Genomic DNA, 21,541 nt, shown 5'->3' with positions numbered 1-21,541 from the left:
CATCAGACCGGGACCTTCAGCATGTGCTGGGGCGGTTTGAGGCCGAGTGCGACGCGGCAGGGATGAGAATCAGCACCTCCAAGACCGAGGCCATGGTTCTCGACCAGGAAAGGGTGGCGTGCCTTCTCCGGGTGGGTGGAGAAGTCCTGCCTCAGGTGGAGGAGTTCAAGTATCTCGGGGTCTTGTTCACGAGTGAGGGAACAATGGAGCGTGAGATTGACAGATGGATCGGTGCGGCGGCCGCAGTTATACGGTCGATGTACCGGACCGTCGTGGTGAAGAAGGAGCTGAGTCGAAAGGCGAAGCTCTCGATTTACCGGTCAATCTACGTACCTACCCTCACCTATGGTCATGAACTCTGGGTAGTGACCGAAAGGACAAGATCGTGGATACAAGCGGCCGAGATGAGTTTCCTCCGCAGGCCGGCTGGACGCTCTCATATGTCGCTTTTACACTAGTACCTACTCAGCCCGACTTCCCTCGCCCTCGTTTATTTTCGATACCCAGATCAGAAGTAGGAGGTTGGAGCGAAGCTGCTGTGACGTATTTGATTGTGTATCTAAAGGAAGAAGACAACAACACTAAAGATGTAGAACCTGGAGGAGATGATAGATGTGCTGCTGGATCTTTGGCTTGTGTTTGATATCAAGTTAAAAAATGAGAGTGAGAGAAGCTTCAAGCGGCGATGCTTTTTTCTTTGTTTGTTTGTCTCTGCTGCTGAAAAGTCCGTTGGTAGCTGAGCAGCTATGAAGAGACAGAGCTCCTGGTAGATCTGGTCGTTCCTTATCACCTTCTAGATCCCTTTTTAATACTCTCCTCAGCACCAGGTTTATGAACATCTGCACCTCAGAGTTGGATCGGAACAGACTTCTGCTGCCGTTGCTGGTGGAATAAAATGAACAAGAATCCGTCAGAGTCTCTTTCTCTGATGTCACCTCCTGACTCAGACGTCTGACTCCAACCCCCCGACCAATCAGTGGCCTGTAGTGTGATGACATCACAGCCCGACTCAGCCGCTTAGAACCATGGCGGAGAAGTTACAGAAAAGTATCTACTCGGCACGTTAGACCCCTAGTGGGAAAGAACCAAACCGGGTGGAGGAGTGACGAGTCGGACTGAGTAGGTACTAGTGGAAAAGCGCCGTTAGAGGCGACACGCTCCTTCACTCGGGAGGAGCTCGGAGTCGCTGCTCCTTCACATTGAAAGGATCAGGGGCCTCATTTATAAAAGAGTGCGTAAGATTCATACTAAAAGTGTACGTGCGCTCAAAAGCCGAAAATGGCGTGCGCACAAAAAAATCCGGATTTATAAAAACCGTGTGCACGCACACCTGCACGTAATGTTCTCTTTATAAATCACAGTCCAGCTGGAAGGTTGTGCAGATGAATTTGTCTCATATCCCGCCCTCTACACGCCCACTTTCTACCATAAACGGTCAATGCAAACTACTTGATGACTGTATTTGCATATAAATGAGCCTGCTGAGCATGTGCAACGCCACCTGCAGCCTGTCCCTCCTCCCTGGAGAGTTGTTCCAGGCATGTCCTTTCTTTCTTTCTTTCTTTCTTTCTTTCTTTCTTTCTTTCTTTCTTTCTTTCTTTCTTTCTTTCTTTCTTTCTTTCTTTCTTTCTTTCTTTCTTTCTTTCTTTCTTTCTTTCTTTCTTTCTTTCTTTCTTTCTTTCTTTCTTTCTTTCTTTCTTTCAGGCTCATTTCCTTCCTTCCTTCCTTCCTTCCTTCCTTCCTTCCTTCCTTCCTTCCTTCCTTCCTTCCTTCCTTCCTTCCTTCCTTCCTTCCTTCCTTCCTTCCTTCCTTCCTTCCTTCCTTCCTTCCTTCCTTCCTTCCTTCCTTCCTGTACGTTGTGCGTGGATTTAACACAGAACCATACAAATTCTTACCGTGGGGAATTTTTTTTTGACGATATATCGTGAAGGGTAAAATATCACCCATTCCTAGTCCCTTCTCCCTAGGGAGGTGGATGGATGGATGGATGATGGATGGATGGATGGATGGATGGATGGATGGATGGATGGATGGATGGATGGATGGATGGATGGATGGATGGATGGATGGATGCATTTTGCGACCAAAATTTGAGTATGTGCGACTGAATTTCATGTCCACTCGCACACGTGCGACCAGTAAATTTGCCAGTGTTTTTTTTTTTTTTTTTTTTTTTTTTTTTTACACGTTAAACGTTGAAGGAGTGCCTCAATGAACCCCCATATTTGCAGGCCAATGAGTGTGAAAGGGAATGAGTTGGGGGATCTATTTATTTATTTATTTATTTATTTTTTTCGTTTAATTTCACCAGCTCAAAGCAGGTATTACGCCCGGACGACATTTAATGCGACACAACTCGCTGCTGCCGCCGCGGCGCGCACATAAAGTTAGAAGAAAGAGGCGGCGGGTATGTTTGGTTTTAGTAACATGCTCAGGCCATGAGTCTGCAATGGCCCAGACGGGAGACACATGTAGCTCAGTGCTTAACTTTTATTTTTAATCCACTCTATATTCTTCTGGTTGTTCTCCGATATGTCCCCCCTCTAAAGCCTGATTTATGGTTCCGCCTTAAATCGACGCAGAGCTCTGCGTTGTTGTAACGCGGAACCATAAATCAGCCTTCACCCGGTACATACATAGGTTTCTCTAAACATCTGTCCCCGCTACAGTTTTAACTAAAAGAAAATGTGCTCCAATACAGCAGGTCTCATAATTTTATTTTGAACACTGCTTAAAATTTGCTTGACACAAATGAAAGTTAAATTTTAACATGTGGGAAAAACACCTAACCTTTTATCAGGTGTAATGGCATTTTTAGGTTAGAAATAAGAATATTTCTTGGTAAGATCCTTAGTTATTTGAGTGAAGGCAGTGAATTTGGTCGACTGGTGTAAGTTCAGGGTTTTAGTAAAGACACAAGTAGGGAAATGTTTTTGGCCAGTACCCCCAATATTTGTACATTTGTTAAGTACTACTGTGTTTAACAGTTACATTCATGGCTGAAAGGTTACTAAGCACTTTGTTACCAAGCACTTTTTTTATCATGTGAATGTATGTTTTTTTTATATATAATGACAGCAATGGTGCTGTCAGTTTACTTTATGTTGCGGCATCTTTAAAAATACACAATAAAATGTAATACTGCATTTGAAACAGCACATTGTGGTCATTCATTAATCTATTATGAAATACGTATTACTAATACACTGAAATGTAGTAGAAATGTAAACATTTGGTTAGCGTGTCGATAAACGATGTGCGCTCCTAAAATTTCTGATTGTGCCCCTAAAAATTTTCAGTTAGGGGCTACTGTGCTCCTAGTGAAAAAAGTTAGTCTGGGGCCCTGAGAGACTATAGGAGTTTTAGATTGGATCACGCTAATACTGCTGGATAATGAATGCATGTTTAACTTGCATTGGCAATATAAACATGAGGGGTGTTATTTGCCACCTCGAGCCTGAAGGCGTGTTGAGCGGAGGGAAGGCAAGTCGGGAGAAGTTATCCACGAAACAAAACGTCACCTGTGTGGGTGTGTACAATGGCGTATTGTCCCTACATTCGCCATATTTATAGGCCGTCAGACAGGTTTGGTTTTCAGAACGACGATGGATGAACATCGGGAGGATTGTTTCTTGGCCAAGTTTTGCTTCTTGCAAAGCCACGGTTTCTCGTCTTTGTGTCCAGTTGTCCAAACACTGGTCCATCCTTTGTGGTTCCAGAAATACGCCGGTTTGTTGCGTCCTCGGCTCCGAGGCCGAGCAGATCAAGGACAAGCGGAAGAAGATCCATGGATGGGTGGAATTAAAAGGGGGAGGGGGAGGGGGAGGATTTTTTATAAGCCCTTTGGGCTTCTTTTCCTCTCCTGCCCAAATTATTTGTCCTTGTATGATAAAAACTTTACTGTTGTCATTGTGCAAATAAATAAATTAAAAAAAATAAAAATAAAAGTGTTTGAAAGATTAAAAAATTGCAGGCCTGTAACGTTTAAGAAATCAACCAAGTTCATGTCTCAAAATATCAAACTATTTGTCTCACAAACAGTAATGACATTTTTAGTCATTGAAACAATATAAACCTTTGGCTTCTAGCTTGTTAATTTATGTGACATGTTCATAAATTAAGCATATTTACGGTGACATATTAATTCAAACGATTAATTTGAAATGAAACAAGCAATATTGGGCTGAGAAGGAAGCAAAAGCATAAACAATAAGGTGAGAGAAATGACCTCGGCTCTTCCATCGTAGTACGTGAGCCGGCTCTTGGTGAGGACGAACAGCCTCTCCTTGTAGTTGAGCGGCGACGTCCTTTTCTTCTGCTGCGAGCGCTTGATCAGCGTCTCCTGCAGTAGCAGCTCCGAGCTCATGCTGGCTCCATCTACAGCGGCGTCGCCGCTCCAGAGCCCTGGACCCGAGCTAGAGACAAACACAACGCGTGTATTATTACATCTGTATAGGGCAGGTCGGCAACCCACGGCTCTAGAGCCGCATTAGCCGCCCTAGTGGCTCCTGGAGCTTTTTCAAAAATGTTTGACCTTTTTTTTCCTTTTTTTCTTCTTTTTTTCCTTTTTTTTTCTTTTTTTTCTTTTTTCCTTCTTTTTTTTCCCTTTTTCTCTTTTTTCTTCTTTTTTCCTTTCCTTTTTAATCTCGATATTTAGAGTTTTTTCTCGAAATTTCGACTTTTTTCTCAACATTTCAACTTTCATCTCAAGATTGTACTTCAACAGTAATCTTGAAATTTCGACTTTTTTCTCGACATTTCCTCTTTTTTCTCGAAATTTTGACTTTTTTCTCGACATTTCAACTTTTTTCTCGAAATTTCGACTTTTTTCTTGATATTTCGACTTTTTTCTCAACATTTCGACTTTTTTGTCGAACTGCAGTATGAAAAAAAAAATCTTCCCCCAGTTATAACTAATATAGAAAACATGCAGCATGTGTTGTCTTCATTCTAAGGCTGATACAAGACTTTTAATTTTTTGCGGCTACAGACATATTAGTTTTTTGTGTTTCTGGTCCAATATGGATCTAAAACATTTTGGGTTGCCGACCCCTGCTATAGGGTATGGTCGTCCTGACGTCATCACTTGGCGGAGCCGCCACGTTGGAATCTACCTTAGCTGCTCTTCGGACCACTGAGCACTGTGTACAGATGTGCTCCCTCTTCGTTGGGTCTTGCTTGTAATTGTTACTTTCCCTTATTCTGTAAACCATGGTAACCAGTGCACCCATCCATTTATGAACTGCACATGAAACTCGACTTATCGAACGACTTATAACAACGGAACCGCTCCGAAGTGTAGGCGCTCACACCGCAAACACGGTAGCCGAAGACGTCAGTTGTGCAGAACTGCGGCAGTAAATCCTCGTCGGAGCTCCACTCTTTAGTAGGGATTTCATATGGATCCAAACCTTTTAATAATCATTATTTTCTCCATATACCGCTCCCTGGTTTGCTTGTTTAAGGTATTCCGGTAAATTCCAGTTCCTTTCCGGCATTTAAAAAAATGTTTTTGCGTCCCGTCTGTTCACTTGGTGCTACTACACGGGGCTGCCAACATGGCCGTCGCGTCCCAAACTGCAACTTGGCGACCAAGCCCTATTATAATGCTGATTATGGTTTACAGTTTAAGATCAAGATTCCCAGAATATTCAAATTTTTTGAGATAGGATATTTGAGTTTTCTTAAGCTGTAAGCCCTGATCAGCAATATCAAAATAATAAAAGGCTTGCAATATTTCAATTGATTTGTAATGAATCCAGAATGTATGACATTTTTGCATTACAGAAAATAAAGGACTTCATCACAATATTCAAATTTTCTGAGAAAGTCCTGTATATATATTGTAACGGTTACCAAAGGTAAGTATATAGATGATATTTATTGAACCAGTATCAGTAAGGTCTAGGAACGACTGAAGAGCCTGGAAACCTGTGTCAGCAGAATTACCACACACACACAACGGAATGGTTTGAATTCAATGTATCGTTCACAAAATAATAAAGATGAGTTTACAAACCCTGCCTACCTAAGCCGGCTTCCTAGTGTGCACAAATGCACAATAAATGGGCCCATAAAAATAAATAAAATAAAATAGAGGTTCCTTCAAAATAAAGAGTTCAATGTCCAATGCGTACTGCTCCTTTAGGGAAAGAAGCAAAGGTCTTCTTGTGTATGAGTGTGTGTTCTTTGATGTCTGTGTTCGAACTACCCGGGTAGATTTTGAGTGTTAGGCCCAATCTCAATACTCCCCCTACTTTTCTCCACTCGCCCTTCTTTTCTTCCCTAACCCCTAAAAAAGAAGGGGGAGATTTTAGGGCACTTGGCCCAGGTGCCTGTCCCATTTCTCCTACTCCCCCTCGTTTTCATCCCTACCCTGATCAGGAAGCAGAGAGCCAAAAGCTGTTTTAATTTCAGCTGTAGCGCTGTTAATATGCCACTTTATTAAGTTTTAATATTTTTTCAGGCATAAAGGTAACCTTAAGAACCTTAACCTGGGCTCATTTTATCCAAATAACGCCTGTTAAGAAATTTGACCCGATGTTTTCGGAGATGAGAAAAGCCGCCGCCCCCGGGGAGCAGCCTCAGCTCACAGCCCGAGAAGAGACGTAGCCGCCGGGTCAGGCTGCTGCGTCAGCCCCGGGAGAGAAACTCTCTCCTGGGACGCAGCTCTGTTGAGAATTACGCTGGCTGAAATAAATCATTTAGGAAGATGTTGGTTTAATAGATGAAATCTAACAGTTGTAGCTACGCCTGTTAAGAAATTTGCTCCGAAATTTAGAGATTTCTGTCTGCCGGCTCCGAAGTTTAGGTCCGCGTTAAATAGACGCAGCCTATGGCGTAGTTTACGTAACCTACGGCGTCGCTTACGTATGTTACGTAACCATATTCCGGCGCGATCTTAGCGAACAACGGACAAAAAAGGGATTATGTACATTCACTGAGTGAATATTATGAAAGTAAAATATTGGTTTGCGCCGAGAAATGTAATCAAAACGCATTTTTATGCAGAAACTAACTCAAAATATTGATTTTATTCCCAAAAAAACAAGAAATGTCCTCCATGTTTTTTTTTTGGATTCAGTCCGCAAATGACGACGAAAAGCATTCTGGGAAATTTTCATACCCCCTCGCTCGCCAAGTCAGCATCTGAAATCCCTCGATTTGAAGGGGCTATTCTCAGCCCCTAGCCCTCGTTATGCCCCCTCCCCCTAGGTGAAAAGAGGAATTGGGACACCACTACCTTCACGGGAACGCGCAAAAGTTAGGGTTAGTGAAGAAAACGAGGGCGAGGGGGAGTATTGGGACGCACCCTAAGTGTACCTTAGCATGACGGTGCACAATTAGCTCGCGGCTAGCGGAATTAGCTTGGTGCTAACGTAATTAGCGATCTTTTTACACTCATTTATCACCACTAAAATGATATGTATCTGTGTCTGTGTAGTCTCTCGTACTCTTGGCGACAGTATCACAGCTCCAATTGGTTTTTATTCATGAATCAAGAGTAACAGTCACATTCCTGATAGCCAAGATGGCGCATTAGCATTAGCATTTCTTACCGGAGCTAAGGCCTGCTAACAGAGGCTCTCCATTCCAGCTGAATCCTCACACAATGTAACACCCTGGCGAACAAATAACTTGTTAACAGTGTGTACCAGGCGAATTATGGTGAATTTCTGGTGTGAGGAGTGTTGATTCGTTACCGGGAGTTCTCAGTTTGTAGCTGTGTGCTCTTGGCAATGACTTCTGCCGAAAAGAGAGGGAACACAGGCTGACCGTTTACTCATAGCGGACGCGCCACCCTCTGGTCGGCCATGGAACTGCACCGTTCCACAACATTAAGTTCTGAAACCCAGGTGGGTTACAATATATCTTTTGTTTTATGTACAGAAATTAAATTCATTTGTAATATAATGAAATAGAGTTTAGGGGATAGGATTTAAAAGGTTTTTACTATGTTAATTATGATGGATGCATGTTTGTATTTATATTTTTGTTTATTTTGTTTTCTTATTTACATTTATTTATTATTGTTTAGTTTTTTATTCACTACTGTTTCATGCTCGAAATAAAAATTTCAATTTAATTCAATTCAATTCAATTCAATTCAATTCAATTCAATTCAATTCAATTCAATTCAATTGAAATGACAGCCGGTGCCACTGAGTCAGAGGAAGGAGTACATTTAGGGGCTTTGAGGAGAGACGTGCCTGAGACTCACAAGAAAAAAAGAAAAAAATGAAGACGTTCACAGACAAAGAGAAAGATTTCAGGCCCGTTAACTGAAAGCAAAAGAAAATACATTCCTAGAATCAGGTCTGTATCGTTGGTCTGGCCTCAGACAGGAAGTTCTTCCCACACAGAAGAACTACGTCAGAAATAGAAGCCGCCTCCTAAATCCGTTCACTAGAAGTTCAGAAAGTTGTCATGTCTGAACGCTGCACTGGGCAGAGGGCCCACTCCGATGTTCACGTTTTCTAAGTACGTCCCTTATTCACATGGCCAGCATGAAAACATTTGATTCGTTTTAAAGTACAATAAAGCCATTTCCGAAGCATCATCCGTCCAACTGGACAGGAGCTGTTAATCACCTTGACGGGAGGCGAAGATGGAGAAAGAAACACATTGAACGCTCTGCGTGAATGAGCTTTTTTTTTTTAATTTCGAACCAAGGCCGGTTTTAGGGCGGGGCAGGGTTGGGCTGTGTCCACCCAAACGTGCATCCTGCCCACCCAATCAAAGGTTATGGGGATCCTTTATTTTTTTATAATTTTATTTTTTTATATATATATAAAAATATCACAAAATATCTGGACCGTTTCTGATTGGGTCGGCACTGCCCATCATTTTTAGAGACAAAAATGAACGCATACCGCAAAAGTTGTGTCTTGGTGGAGGGACCCGGCACGCAGAGCACACACTAAAGGCTGATTTAGGGTTCTGCGTTAAATCGACGCAGAGCCTACGGCGACAAGCACCGTACGTTGCGCGTCACCGCGTAACCTACGCCGTAGCCTCTGCAACAATTTAACGCAGAACCATAATTCAGGCTTGAGGGAGAATGAGCCGCGTGGAAAACCCCAAACATAACCTTAACGCCTCCAGCAACAGGTCCACGAATCAGGAGTTCTACATGCTCAAACACAGAAAATGAGAAAATACGTTTCAGCGTTTTTTTGTCTAAAAGAAAATAAAGTTTATAATCACTGCCTCGGTGCTCCCGTCTGACTACTCTGCTGGTATCAAGAAAGAGAGCGACATCGCCGATTCGCCGACACGCATCGTTTCTTTAAGCCTATAAGCAAAAGCCTCCGAGACGCCTCTCTCCATCCCGGCGAGGGCGGAGAGCGCCAGTGCGGGTGGCGGTGGCTGCGGTGCCGTGCAGGCTCTGGAGCCGCCAGCCTGGACCTTTTAAATCCACGCAGAGCCTACGCCGTAGGGTACGATTGATTGATAAAAAAAAAAAAGCTAAATAAAAAAGCAAAAACATAAAATAAATGCAGCCTCAACAGGGCACAAGCTAGTGTCCTATTTTTGCCGGTCCCAAGCCCTGATGATAGCATAGTTTTCTATGCATTTCGGGGGTTTGACCCCCCAAAGTTTTTTTGTCGCCCACCCTACATTTCAGTCTGCCCACCTTAATGGGCCTTGCTAAATCCGGCCCTGCTTCGAACATGCATGTTAAAAAAAAAGAATACAAAAAAGTAAAAGAATAAAGTACAAATATATATGTTTGTAGACGGAAGACAGCACTTGGTCAGACCTCCCGGATCCACCAACATGTTCCAAACAGAGTAGGATTGAAGTAAACACTTATCCAGTCCTACCCCTGAGTCTGACATACATTCTTACATATAACAGTTTCAATAAGCTTACTTATAAAACACACATAACCAAACACCCCTACTTTAATAACTGTTCACTATAGTGACATAATACTCAATGATATGTAGATAAATATCGTCAAAAACAAAACAATTCAAAGCAAACAAAAAGAAAACAAAACGAATGCCCAGCATTTAGTTGTGCTACTATGTATGTATGTAATAGTTTGGGGTGGGTATTGCCAAGGACCTCACGATACAATACACATCACGATACCTGAGTCACGATACGATACGATATTGCGATATCCAAATTTTGCGATATATAAAGTTTGCTGAAAACTGTAAAAAGCTTTATGAATCTTAAAATCTGAGTTGCACGTTCATCAGATTATAGTGACAATTCATGGGACAAACTGAGTCAAAACAATGTTTTATTATAACTATACAAGCTAAAGTTACAACATATTTGTATATGTTTTTCATATTATTTACATAATATGAAATTAACATTAAATTTAGTATGAGGTTGCTTTAATTATGTGGCAAATGATAATAAACACAAGAAAGATGGGTACTAAAACCAAGGACAGGCACAGTGATCAGTCAGTATAGATATAAATCCATAAATAAATAAACCTCTGTCCATTATTTTTCATTTTTTAAGGACAGGCAATTGTGTTATATAAAAAATAAATCATAAAATGAAATAAAACGTGAAATAAAACCTGAGCTCAGTGCAGGGCCCTCCCGGGGTTGGTAGAGAGTGGCAATGCCCAGGACTGTCACTTAGGTAGGAGCACTGGGGGATATAATGGGAAAAAAATCGGGGATTAAAAAAAAAAAAAAAAAAAAAAATCGATATTGAATCAGCTGGAAAAGTATCGCGATATATTGCCATATCGATATTTTTGCCCACCCCTAGTAATAATATAAGTAATTATTATGTATAGTATTACATTATCATTACTTTACAATAATACTACAATATAATATAATAATATAATAACCTTGTTTGAATTGTAAAATGGGTTTGGCTAAATATAATCTGCCATTGTGCCGCTGGTTTTCCTGCATTCATGCTGTTTGTAAATGTTTTGGCAGCAGCTCTGAATATCATTGCAACAGTTTTGGTGGAAAAGGCCGTTACAAACTAGTTTCATGGTTGTTGAAACGTGACGGAGTCGTAAAGAGGTAAAGCAGGCACCGTGTGGGACGACCTGGCTGGGAGAGACGGACAATACTCTGTAAAAACACTCAAACTACTGTTAAAACCTCTCTGGCATCGCTTTAACCACTCAATCTCACTACGTCCTCCACCCTGAACCTTCCCTGGTTTTAGAATAAACCCAGTCACCTCAATACACCACTTCAAACTTCTGCAAAATGGTTTGTGTTTTTATTTTTCCAATCAGATATCGAAGTCAACTTCGTTTATATGTGAACTTCAGACTTTCAAGAAGATTTTACATTATTTTGACACTTTACAACAAAAATGCATGGAGTCGTATCGAAAAGAGTAGATGCAAAAAGCAACATGACAAGGAAATGCAGATATCATACATCAAAGTTACTGCCTTCAGCGCCGATAAGCCTCGTTGATAAGAGGCAGCATTTATTATTTGATTATAACGACTGCTAAACAACGGCTACGTGACGTGTTCGTGTGTCACCTTCACAACCTCGAGTTCACAGCATTAACAGAGTTGTAACGACTCACACAAGAAGATCAAAACTACCCACATATGTCAGAATTAGGTCAGATACACAGACCTGGCAACCATGGCGACGAGGTGAGTGTGCATGAGGTTAAAGTACTTGTACTGGTTGTAAAAGTACATTTCTCAATGACACAATCATAAATCCAGGTTCATAAATCCAGCAATGTGAAAAAGGAACACCCTTTTTTATCATTTATGACAGGGGTCACCAACCCTGGTCCTCGAGGGCCGGTGTCCCTGCAGGTTTTAGATGTTTCGCTGCTTCATTGCACCATGATACAAGTGACTGTGTCATTAACAGAAATGTGCAGCCCTGGATGACAAGCTGATGACGATGATTAATTAGAATCAGGTGTGTTAAAGCAGGGAAACATCTAAAACATGCAGGACACCGGCCCTCGAGGACCAGGATTGGTGACCCCTGATTTATGAAGTAATTCCTACAGACTCTGGTTCTTAAAGGTATAGTCTGTGATCGTATTCAAAAACATTTATTGTTATACTGGGTGAAATGGTCCTTCCATCCTGAGAGTAGCCAGTGAATAATGTGTTCAGAAAAAGGAAAGACAAATGTCCGACCTCTCTGACAGCTTTAATCCTGTAAAAACTCTGACCAATCTGTTTTTTGCGCACCGAGTGGCACGAATTGGTCAGAGGACCAGAGGCTTGGCAGGGGGGAAAGAACCAATCAGATGCCTTCATTTTAAGTCCCGCCCACGCCCCCCTCCGTCCCACTCGTCTCTCTGCTTCCAGCCCCCGTCTCCACTTCCCACGGGTCTTCCTTGGCTCAGACTGTCCCAGTGCCGCCGCTGCTCCCGGCTTCACCGCCGGCTCGCGGTCGGGCGGTCACGTCGGATGTAACGGCTCGACCTGCTAAAAAGGCTAAAAAAAGAAAGCCAAAGTGCGATTCTGCGGCACAGGTTGTCCGCTACTGGGGGTCTGCCCCACGGACCCCCAGACTGGACCCCATATGGACCCCATACGACTCCATCCCGGCGAGGGCGGAGAGCGCCGGTGCAGCTGGCGGTGCGCTGCGCTGCCGTGCAGGCTCTGTTGCTACGGCTACGCCGTAGGGCTAAGCCGTAGCCTACGGCGTATCGTACGCAGCGACGCGCACCATTCTGCGTTGGTGTAACGCGGAACCATAAATCAGCCTTCAGTGTGTGCTCTGTCCAGGCCAGCTGACAGTCCTGCCGGGCCCCGGACAAAATAATCTAAGATGGGCCTCCCCTGCGCCCGGATCTCTCCTTCTCCCTCTATCTCTCCTTCTGCTCTTCAGGTTTTTATACAAGCTAATGGACGTTAACATTAGAGCTAGCCAGTTAGGTTAAGTTACAAGGTTGGTAAACGTTGGCTGTGCTGTTTCTTACCTTGCTCTACGCTGACTTTATTAATTCCAGCTTCACCGTCACCACCCTTTAAAAAATATTTGTGTAGAGAATCTATGACGCCTCTAGTTTCTTCTTCTCTTCTTCTCTTTTCTCTTCTTTTCTGAGCACCGGACTTGTGCTGACCGGATATTTTGACCATTCTAATGGTTGAATTAAATGATAACATCAAATTTTGATCAGCGGCCAAACCATTTTTGTGTTGGGGGTTCTTGACCACAAGGACAATTAGGAAGAAAAACAAATAACAAGCTTTTATGTAACTCAAATACTACATATTTTTTTCCACAAATAGGCATATTTTGAAGCATTTTGAAAAATGATTCCATAATTTAATGAGAAAAAAAATAAATAAATAAAAAAAAAATATATATATATTTTTTTTTTTTCAGTTCTGGGCCCCCCCCTACCCTGGGCTCGGGACAGCAGACCCGTTTGTCCCCCCCTATCGGCGGGCGTGGCTGTCTGCTGTTCTGAACACTTCTGTGTTGTTCTCATTTTGCTGGGACGTCGGGTCCCTCCGCCGAGACACAACTTTTGCGGTATGCGTTCATTGTTGTGTCTAAAAATGATGCGCAGTGCCGACCCAATCAGAAACATTATATCTACAGAAATTTTTTTTACGGTCTGTGATATTTTTTTATATTTATGAAAAACAAAATTATAAAAAAATAAAGGATCCCCATAACTTTGATTGGGTGGGCAGGACGCACGTTTGGGTGGGAACAGCCCACCCCTGTCCCCCCCTAAAACCGGCCTCGCTTACAGGTGGATGAGACATGGGGTAGTTTTGTGAAAATCTGCTGTCCAAAATGTCCTGGAAAACTCGACTCCTGCAAATGCGCGTTCCCCAAAGTTTGTGGGGGCGTGGCTTTGGACGGAGTGCTGACGGGAGGGGGAGGAGGGGGCGGGGCTTAGAGGAGGTGCCACTTTCAAATCTTGCTAGCTCTCCAAAATCAAAGACTATACCTTAAAGGGAGGCACTAAAATGAAGGGAGAAGTCAAATGGAAGCTGAAGTTTCTGGTAAATATGGTGGAAGATAAAGTGCTGTGATTGGTCCACCTTTCTCGGTCCTTTTCTGCTCTTTCCCTTCTGGCAGACTTGGTCAGACCACGTTCTTAAATGACTTATCCTTCATTTACGATGCAACATTTGTAATAGAAGCATTTGCTAATACCAATCCGGCAGCTCGAAAATCTGCCCCCATGTGGAAACGTCTGGTATTAATCATACTGCTCACTTAGAACCGAGGTGAGAACTGATCACAACGCCGTTGATGGTGTACGCTACCGGATGCAAGCGCTTGGTTAAACCTGCAGGTAGAGGCACGGCTGCTGGGCATCTCAGAAGGGCAACTGTAGAAGGGGAGGGACTGTAAAAGAGGAGGGACCTTAAAGGGGAAGGAGTGTAGAGGAGGGACTTTAAAAGAGGATGGACTGTAAAAGAGGAGGGACTGTAAAAGAGGAGGGACTGTAGAGGAGGGACTTTAAAAGAGGATGGACTGTAAAAGAGGAGGGACTTTAAAAGAGGAGGGACTGTAGAGGAGGGACTGTAAAAGAAGATGGACTGTAGAAGAGGAGGGACTGTAGAAAAAAGGAGGGACTGTAGAGGAGGGACTGTGGAAGAGGAGGGACTTTAAAAGAGGATGGACTGTAAAAGAGGAGGGACTTTAAAAGAGGAGGGTCTGTAGAGGAGGGTCTGTAAAAGACGAGGGACTGTAAAAGGGGGGGACTTTAAAGGGGAGGGACTGTGGAAGAGGAGGGACTGTGGAAGAGGAGGGACTGTAGAGGAGGGACTGTAAAAGGGGAGGGACTGTGGAAAAGGGACTGTAGAAGAGGAGGGACTGTGGAAGAGGAGGGACTGTAGAGGAGGGACTGTAAAAGAGGGACTTTAAAGGGGAGGGACTGCAAAAGAGGAGGGACTGTAGAAGAGGGACTTTAAAGGAGAGGGGTTGTAGAAAAAAGTAAGGACTGTAGAGGAGGGATTGTAAAAGAGTAGAGACTGTAAAAGAGGGACTGTAGAAAAAAGGAGGGACTGTAAAAGAGGAGGGACTGTGGAAGAGGAGGGACTGTGGAAGAGGAGGGACTGTAGAGGAGGGACTTTAAAAGAAGAGGGACTGTAGAAGATGAGGGACTGCAGAAGAGGAGGGACTGTAGAAGAGGAGGGACTGTAAAAGATGAGGGACTGTAAAAGAGGAACTTTAAAGGAGAGGGACTGTAGAAAAAAGTAAGGACTGTAGAGGAGGGATTGTAAAAGAGGAGAGACTGTAAAAGAGGAGGGACTGTGGAAGAGGAGGGACTGTAAAGGAGGGACTTTAAAAGAAGAGGGACTGTAGAAGAGGGACTGTAAAAGAGGAGAGACTGTAAAAGAGAGGGGACTGTAAATAAAGGAGGGACTGTGGAAAAAAGGAGGGACTGTAAAAAAAATGAGGGACTGTAGAGGAGGGACTGTAAAAGACGAGGGACTGTAAAAGAGGAGGGACTGTGGAAGAGGAGAGACTGTAGAAAAAAGGAGGGACTGTAGAAAAAAAGGAGGGACTGTAGAGGAGGGACCGTGGAAGAGGAAGGACCGTAGAAGAGGGACTTTAAAAGAAGACTGTAGAAGAGGAGGGACTGTAGAGGAGGGACCATGGAAGAGGAGGGACTGTAGAGAAGGGAATGTAGAAGAGGAGGGACCGTAGAAGTGGAGGAACTGTAAAAGAGGGACTTTAAAGGGGAGGGACTGTGGAAGAGGAGGGACTTTAAAAGAAGAGGGACTGTGGAAGAGGAGGGACTGTAGAAGAGGAGGGACTGTAAAAGACATGGGACTGTAAAAGAGGAGGGACTGTAGAAGAGGAGGGACTGTGGAAGAGGAAGGACTGTAGAAAAAAGGAGGGACTGTAGAGGAGGGTCTGTAAAAGAGGAGGTACTGTAGAAGAGGGACTTTAAAGGAGAGGGACTTGAAAGGGGAGGGACTGTAAAAAAGGGGGGGCTGTGGAAGAGGAGGGACTGTAGAGGAGGGAATATAGAAGAGGGACTCTGGAAGAGGAGGAACCACAGTTGGTAATGACAGAGGATCCTGAACCTGAGACTGTGCAGGAGCATCTCTGCAACCCAGAAATGGGAGTTTCCTTCCACGTTACCACAAGAGTTTGCAGCCAACACACCATGTGCTCATCAGTCAGAATACTCCCCCCCCCCCAACTCCTTCAGGGATATCTCTGAGCTTCTACTACGATGCGTAAAAGAGGGCCCATCTTCGTAACTATTTTTTTTAAAGTAGTGGAAACGACTGCATTCAGGCCCGTTCCAACTGTTATGGCAAAATGTCTAGCATTGGTCTATTTCCAGGTTTATTTGGCATAGCACTGTACAGATATTTAAAGAAAAGGTACAAAACTTCAGGATTAAATGCAGTTACAAATTAAGGACAGTACATTATATACTGTATCAAAATAAAATAGAAGGCTTGAGGTTTAAGGAGGAAAAATGAATAAAAACAAAAGATCAGGAAATGTATTTTTCACGTAGGCTTCTCGTTTTAACCACTTTGGGGTTTATGCTTTGTTTAGGACTGTCTGAATACGATATTAATATAGCTTTGAGAACAATTTTTTGGACGTTGGCTAGCAAATTTAGTACAGTGAATATGATATTTAGCAATAATTAAGAGAAGGTTGGTTAAATATACTTTTCCAGGCTTGTCATATCATTTTTTGATACACCAAATAGTACATGTTGAAACCTCAACTTAAGGAAGAATCAACTTTAGCATTTATAAAATTATTCAGGTCAATCCAGAGAACATGAGTAGAATAGAATAGCATAGACTTTTTTATCATTGTGCTCGGGTTACAATGAGATTGGTTAGGATGTTCCCACCAAAGTGCAACGGAAGCAATCAAAATAAGAGGAATAAATAAATATAAAAAGCACAGTATAAAAACATTAAAGCAATAAAAAAAAATGAATGGATAAAGTGCAACAAACTGTAACCCAAACATCACTCCCACATATTCAGAAAATACACATGTTATGTTATGTTATGTTATGTTGTGTATAACATAGTATATGTGCAATTCCAGAATAAGTGAGATATTGTTTCATCCACATTACCACAAAAAGAACAGAGTGTGTCAATGTGTATCTTATATTTAATACGATTGGTCTTGACTGGATAGCATCTATGAAGTATTTTAAAAGTAACCTCTCTTACTTTTTTTGTAATAATACATTTTCTTGACAAGACCCATGTGTTTTTCCAATTTATCTCATTATATAAATTATTCCAATAGAAAACTGCTCCAGGTTTAGAAACAATATCTCTCTGTATAATATACAGGACTGTCCTATTTATTTTCTGTAATGCAATTAAAAAAACAAAAATGTCATACATTCTGGATTCATTACAAATCAACTGAAATATTGCAAGCCTTTTATTATTTTAATATTGCTGATTATGGCTTACAGTTTAAGATTAAGATTCACAGAATATTGTAATTTTTTGAGATAGGATATTTGAGTTTTCTTAAGCTGTAAACCATGATCAGCAATATTAAAATAATAAAAGGCTTGCAATATTTCAGTTGATTTGTAATGAATCCAGAATGTATGACATTTTTGTTTTTGTAATTGCATTACAGAAAATCACAATATTCTAATTTTCTGAGACAGTCCTGTATCTAATGCAATGATTCGTAGCTTTATCACTTAATAAAGGACGAATATTACCAACATATATGTGATCAGGATTCAACCTTGGAATATTACAGAGAAAGAGCCTTCACTGCTCAGAAAACCCGTGGGCAGAGCTGGGTAATAACGAGTTACATTTACTCCATTACATTTACTTGAGTAAGTTTTGGAAGATTTTGTACTTTTAGGAGTAGTTTTGAATCACTATACTTTTTACTTTTACTTGAGTAGATTTGTGTAGAAGAAACTGTTCCTCTTACTCCGCTACATTAGGCTACGTTGAGCTGTTACTTTTCTTTTATCCCTTTTATCCACGTACGCGTCAATCTCATGACATCACTGGGTGATTCTTTGGGAAAAATGTTTGTTTTTGCATGTTTTGTCACATTTACACAGACTCAAACACACACAGAGTTTCTATGAGTTCATGCTTGTTCTTGTTACTGGTTAAAAAAGAAAAGTACAAAGGCTTGAAATTTTGTGCTACTTGTGCTTAATTTATTTTTTTATTCTGTTATTATTTTATTTAGTTTTATTATTTATTAAAGTATTTGAATTTACTTTAAGATATTTTAATTTAAGCTATTTTTTATTTTTTATTAATTTTAATTTATTTTATTATTTTATTGATTTAATTTACCTGAAGATGATTATTTTGTACTTTTGTCTGTTTGAATGGTTGTGTTAAAAAAATAAATCAGACGTTACTCAACAGTTACTCAGTACTTGAGTAGTTTTTTCACCAAGTACTTTTTTACTTTTACTCAAGTAATTATTTGGATGACTACTTTTTACTTCTACTTGAGTCATATTATTCTGAAGTAACAGTACTTTTACTTGAGTACTATTTTTGGCTACTCTACCCAGCTCTGCCCGCGGGTGACGTCACAGTGCCGGTGCGTGTTTCCTCCACGCCGACAGTTGTTGCGCAGCAGATCATTTAACACAAACTTCCTGAAATCAGTGAGACTAAAGTCCCCGAGAGGGTTTTCTTACCTGGCGGCTTCATCCCGCGAGTTCTCCAGCTTCACCTGCGCTGCTGTCCCCGAAAACCAGAGAGGAGTTTCAGGAAATGAAACACACGCGTTTATTCTAGCACTTCCTCGTCCTGCCCACTGCACACACACACACACACACACACACACACACACACACACACACACACACACACACACACACACACACACACACACACACACACACACACACACACACACACACACACACACACACACACTGCCTGACATCATTTCAGTCAAATCAGCTCCAAGGGGAAAATACATCATTTATTTATAATAATAATAATAGATTTTATTTATAATGCACTTTACATTACTGCGAATCTCAAAGTGCTACTGTTTGATAATTCAAAAGGAAGCAGAAATAAAATCAAGCTACCAGATATAAGAGATAAGATATCGCTGACTTTACATTTTGCTGAGGGTGTCACTTACTTTATTGTACATACCATGTTTTATATTGTAGTTCATGCATGTTCTGCCTCTACCTATAGATATTGACCATAATCTTTTTTTTTTAAACTGAAAATCTTAATAAACAAAGTTTAAAAAAAGAGATAAAGGGGATAAAAAGTCAAGAGATAGGTAAAAAAAAGGATAAAACAATGAATGAATGAATGAATGAATTATTTTATTTTCGTGTCCAGACATTTAAATGACCCATCCCTCATGGGATTACACAGACACATTAATTACTATTAAAAATTAATATTAAAAATATAACATTCCGGTGTGTGAATCACCTACTCCCAGCTACAAATAATAATAATGATAATAAGCAGCAACAAATAATAATAATAAATAAAATTAAAATTAAAACAAAATAAAATAAAATATCCCACACTAGAAAATGAACAAAAAAATACAAAAAAATACAAAAAGAATACACCCACATAAATACCGACCCACACGCACACAGCCCCCCCCATACGCAAGTCCATAATTAGATCATATCATAACTCACTCCACAACAGCCAATACCAACCCTTACAGACTATTGAACCAATCCATACAATAATAATATGCAGTCCATGTCACAGAGAAACACACACAAATTGAGGATTTTATCCCATATAAGTTACCTTTCTCCTTCTATCCCAGGCTTTAAATAAAAATTCAGAAAAAACAAAAATATTTTCAAAAAGATATTCAATTAAAACGCCTTCCTCCATACTACAGATCTAAATCAGGATTATAAATTCTTTCAAACAAAACGTGACGTAAATCATGATGTAAAGGACAATATAAAAGAAAATGAATTTCACTCTCCACCACATTTAATTCACAGTACTGACATATTCTATTTTCTTCAGGTTCACCTCTATATCTTCCTGTTTCAATATGACAACAATGAAAACAATTAAAAACAGCAACTAGGGAAAAACAACAACATCATTGTTTAGTGATGAAATGCTTTGCTAAAAAGAAATGTTTTTAGTCCTCTTTTAAAATGTCCGTAGTTTGTGGTGCCCTCAGGTTGTCAGGGAGGGAAGCGACACTAAAAGCCCCGTCACCCATGGGTGCAAAGTCTGATTCTGGGAACATGAAGGCGGTTAGTGTGAGAAGAGCAGAGGGAGGAAGCGGCGCCGTCGTATACGGGGGAAAGGTGGTGACAATTATAAGAGCCCAAAGCCCACAAGAGCCCACACATGGCCCCCCCAGTAACCTATTTAAAAATGATTATGCATACATAATACACAATATATACTCATACTAATGAATCCAAATTCAAACAGAGCCACAAGTCACACAATATTCTCTAATTTAAATAACTTTGATAATTCCCTTTGCCCCTTCCCTTCTTAAAAATGGTTTGGTCCACCCAGCTCTGTGCCAGTGAGCAGCGCGTTTTTTGAGCAGAGGTCTTATAATGGCATTTTTTAAGGCAGAAGGGACATGGCCAGCTTGGAAGGAGAGGTTTATAGAGAGCTCTACAACAAGATGGAGAAAACCTTGGAGAAGCTGGGCACCCGGCTTGGCGGGGACTGATCACAAATTCGTCTGATCGGAGTTTATTGAGGATCCAGAAGAAAAAGCAGACGGAAAATTACTGAGCTGCCTGCAAATTGTTGATTAGATTTTGGCCTTGAAGGAGCGGCTGGCAAGCCTCTCCGTTATAATCTCCCGGGAGGAATGTAAACATGACGCTCTGCACCCAACCTGACCCTCCCCCTTTCTAGACTGGGCTGTAACTTCAGAATCATGTAACCCTGTGGGCATTTTTGAGGAAAAGATGGCATACAGCATTTTTTGAAAGATCAATGTGTCCCAAACCAGAATCCACCGTATGCCAAAAAAATTAGACCCCTGGTTTTCTATATTCCCACATTCAAGATGGCAACCCCATATGGTAAATTGGACTGTAAACGCTGTTGCCTATCCTGGTTTAGGCTCATAGATCAAGCAATTCCTAAGTTCCAATAATACTGTGTTTGGTATCATTTTAAAGGAGACATTTATAGCTGTCATTCAAACCTAAAGTTGAACTTTTCTGACATACTTGGAGGTCAATAGAGCTCAAGAAACCCCAGATAATGTAAATTTTTTCACCATTTTCGCCTATGTTATTTTTATTTTTATTAACTCTGTGACACCTAGGAATACCAGAGACATACAAAACAAGTACAGCAATACTCACTTTCACATACAGTTTCAGAAAATGTATAATATCACCATATTTTTTCTATCTTGTGGGTGATTGTGTGCTGGAATTTGTGGGCAGTTAGGCTGCTGAAATACCGCAGTCAAGCAGCAGGTGGCGAGTTGCCACAACAACGAGTTAGCGAGACAACTAGCTAACATGGATGTTGCCAGTGCAAATATATGTGGTGGTGTTCATCTCCTCTATTAAGGGTGAGTAACAGTAACAATAATTTTGAAAAGATGAATCATGTGTTTAAGTTAACCAAGTTATT

The 21,541-nt window shown here is 41.3% G+C and overlaps 1 protein-coding gene across 1 annotated transcript in view; it reads right to left on the bottom strand.

The window, feature by feature from the left end:
• tec (tec protein tyrosine kinase) overlaps positions 1-18,714 on the bottom strand; it is a 51,389-nt gene extending 32,675 nt beyond the window's left edge. The window contains 2 exon segments of the mRNA XM_061710015.1: positions 4,229-4,415; positions 18,604-18,714. Coding sequence (XP_061565999.1) covers positions 4,229-4,366 — 138 coding nt within the window. The 5' untranslated portion in view covers positions 4,367-4,415; positions 18,604-18,714.
• Positions 18,715-21,541: the final 2,827 nt, after the last annotated feature.

The sequence above is a fragment of the Cololabis saira genome, chromosome 20, assembly GCF_033807715.1.
Source record: "Cololabis saira isolate AMF1-May2022 chromosome 20, fColSai1.1, whole genome shotgun sequence".
Lineage (NCBI taxonomy): Eukaryota > Metazoa > Chordata > Actinopteri > Beloniformes > Belonidae > Cololabis > Cololabis saira.
This window is presented reverse-complemented; position numbering and strand designations above follow the sequence as displayed.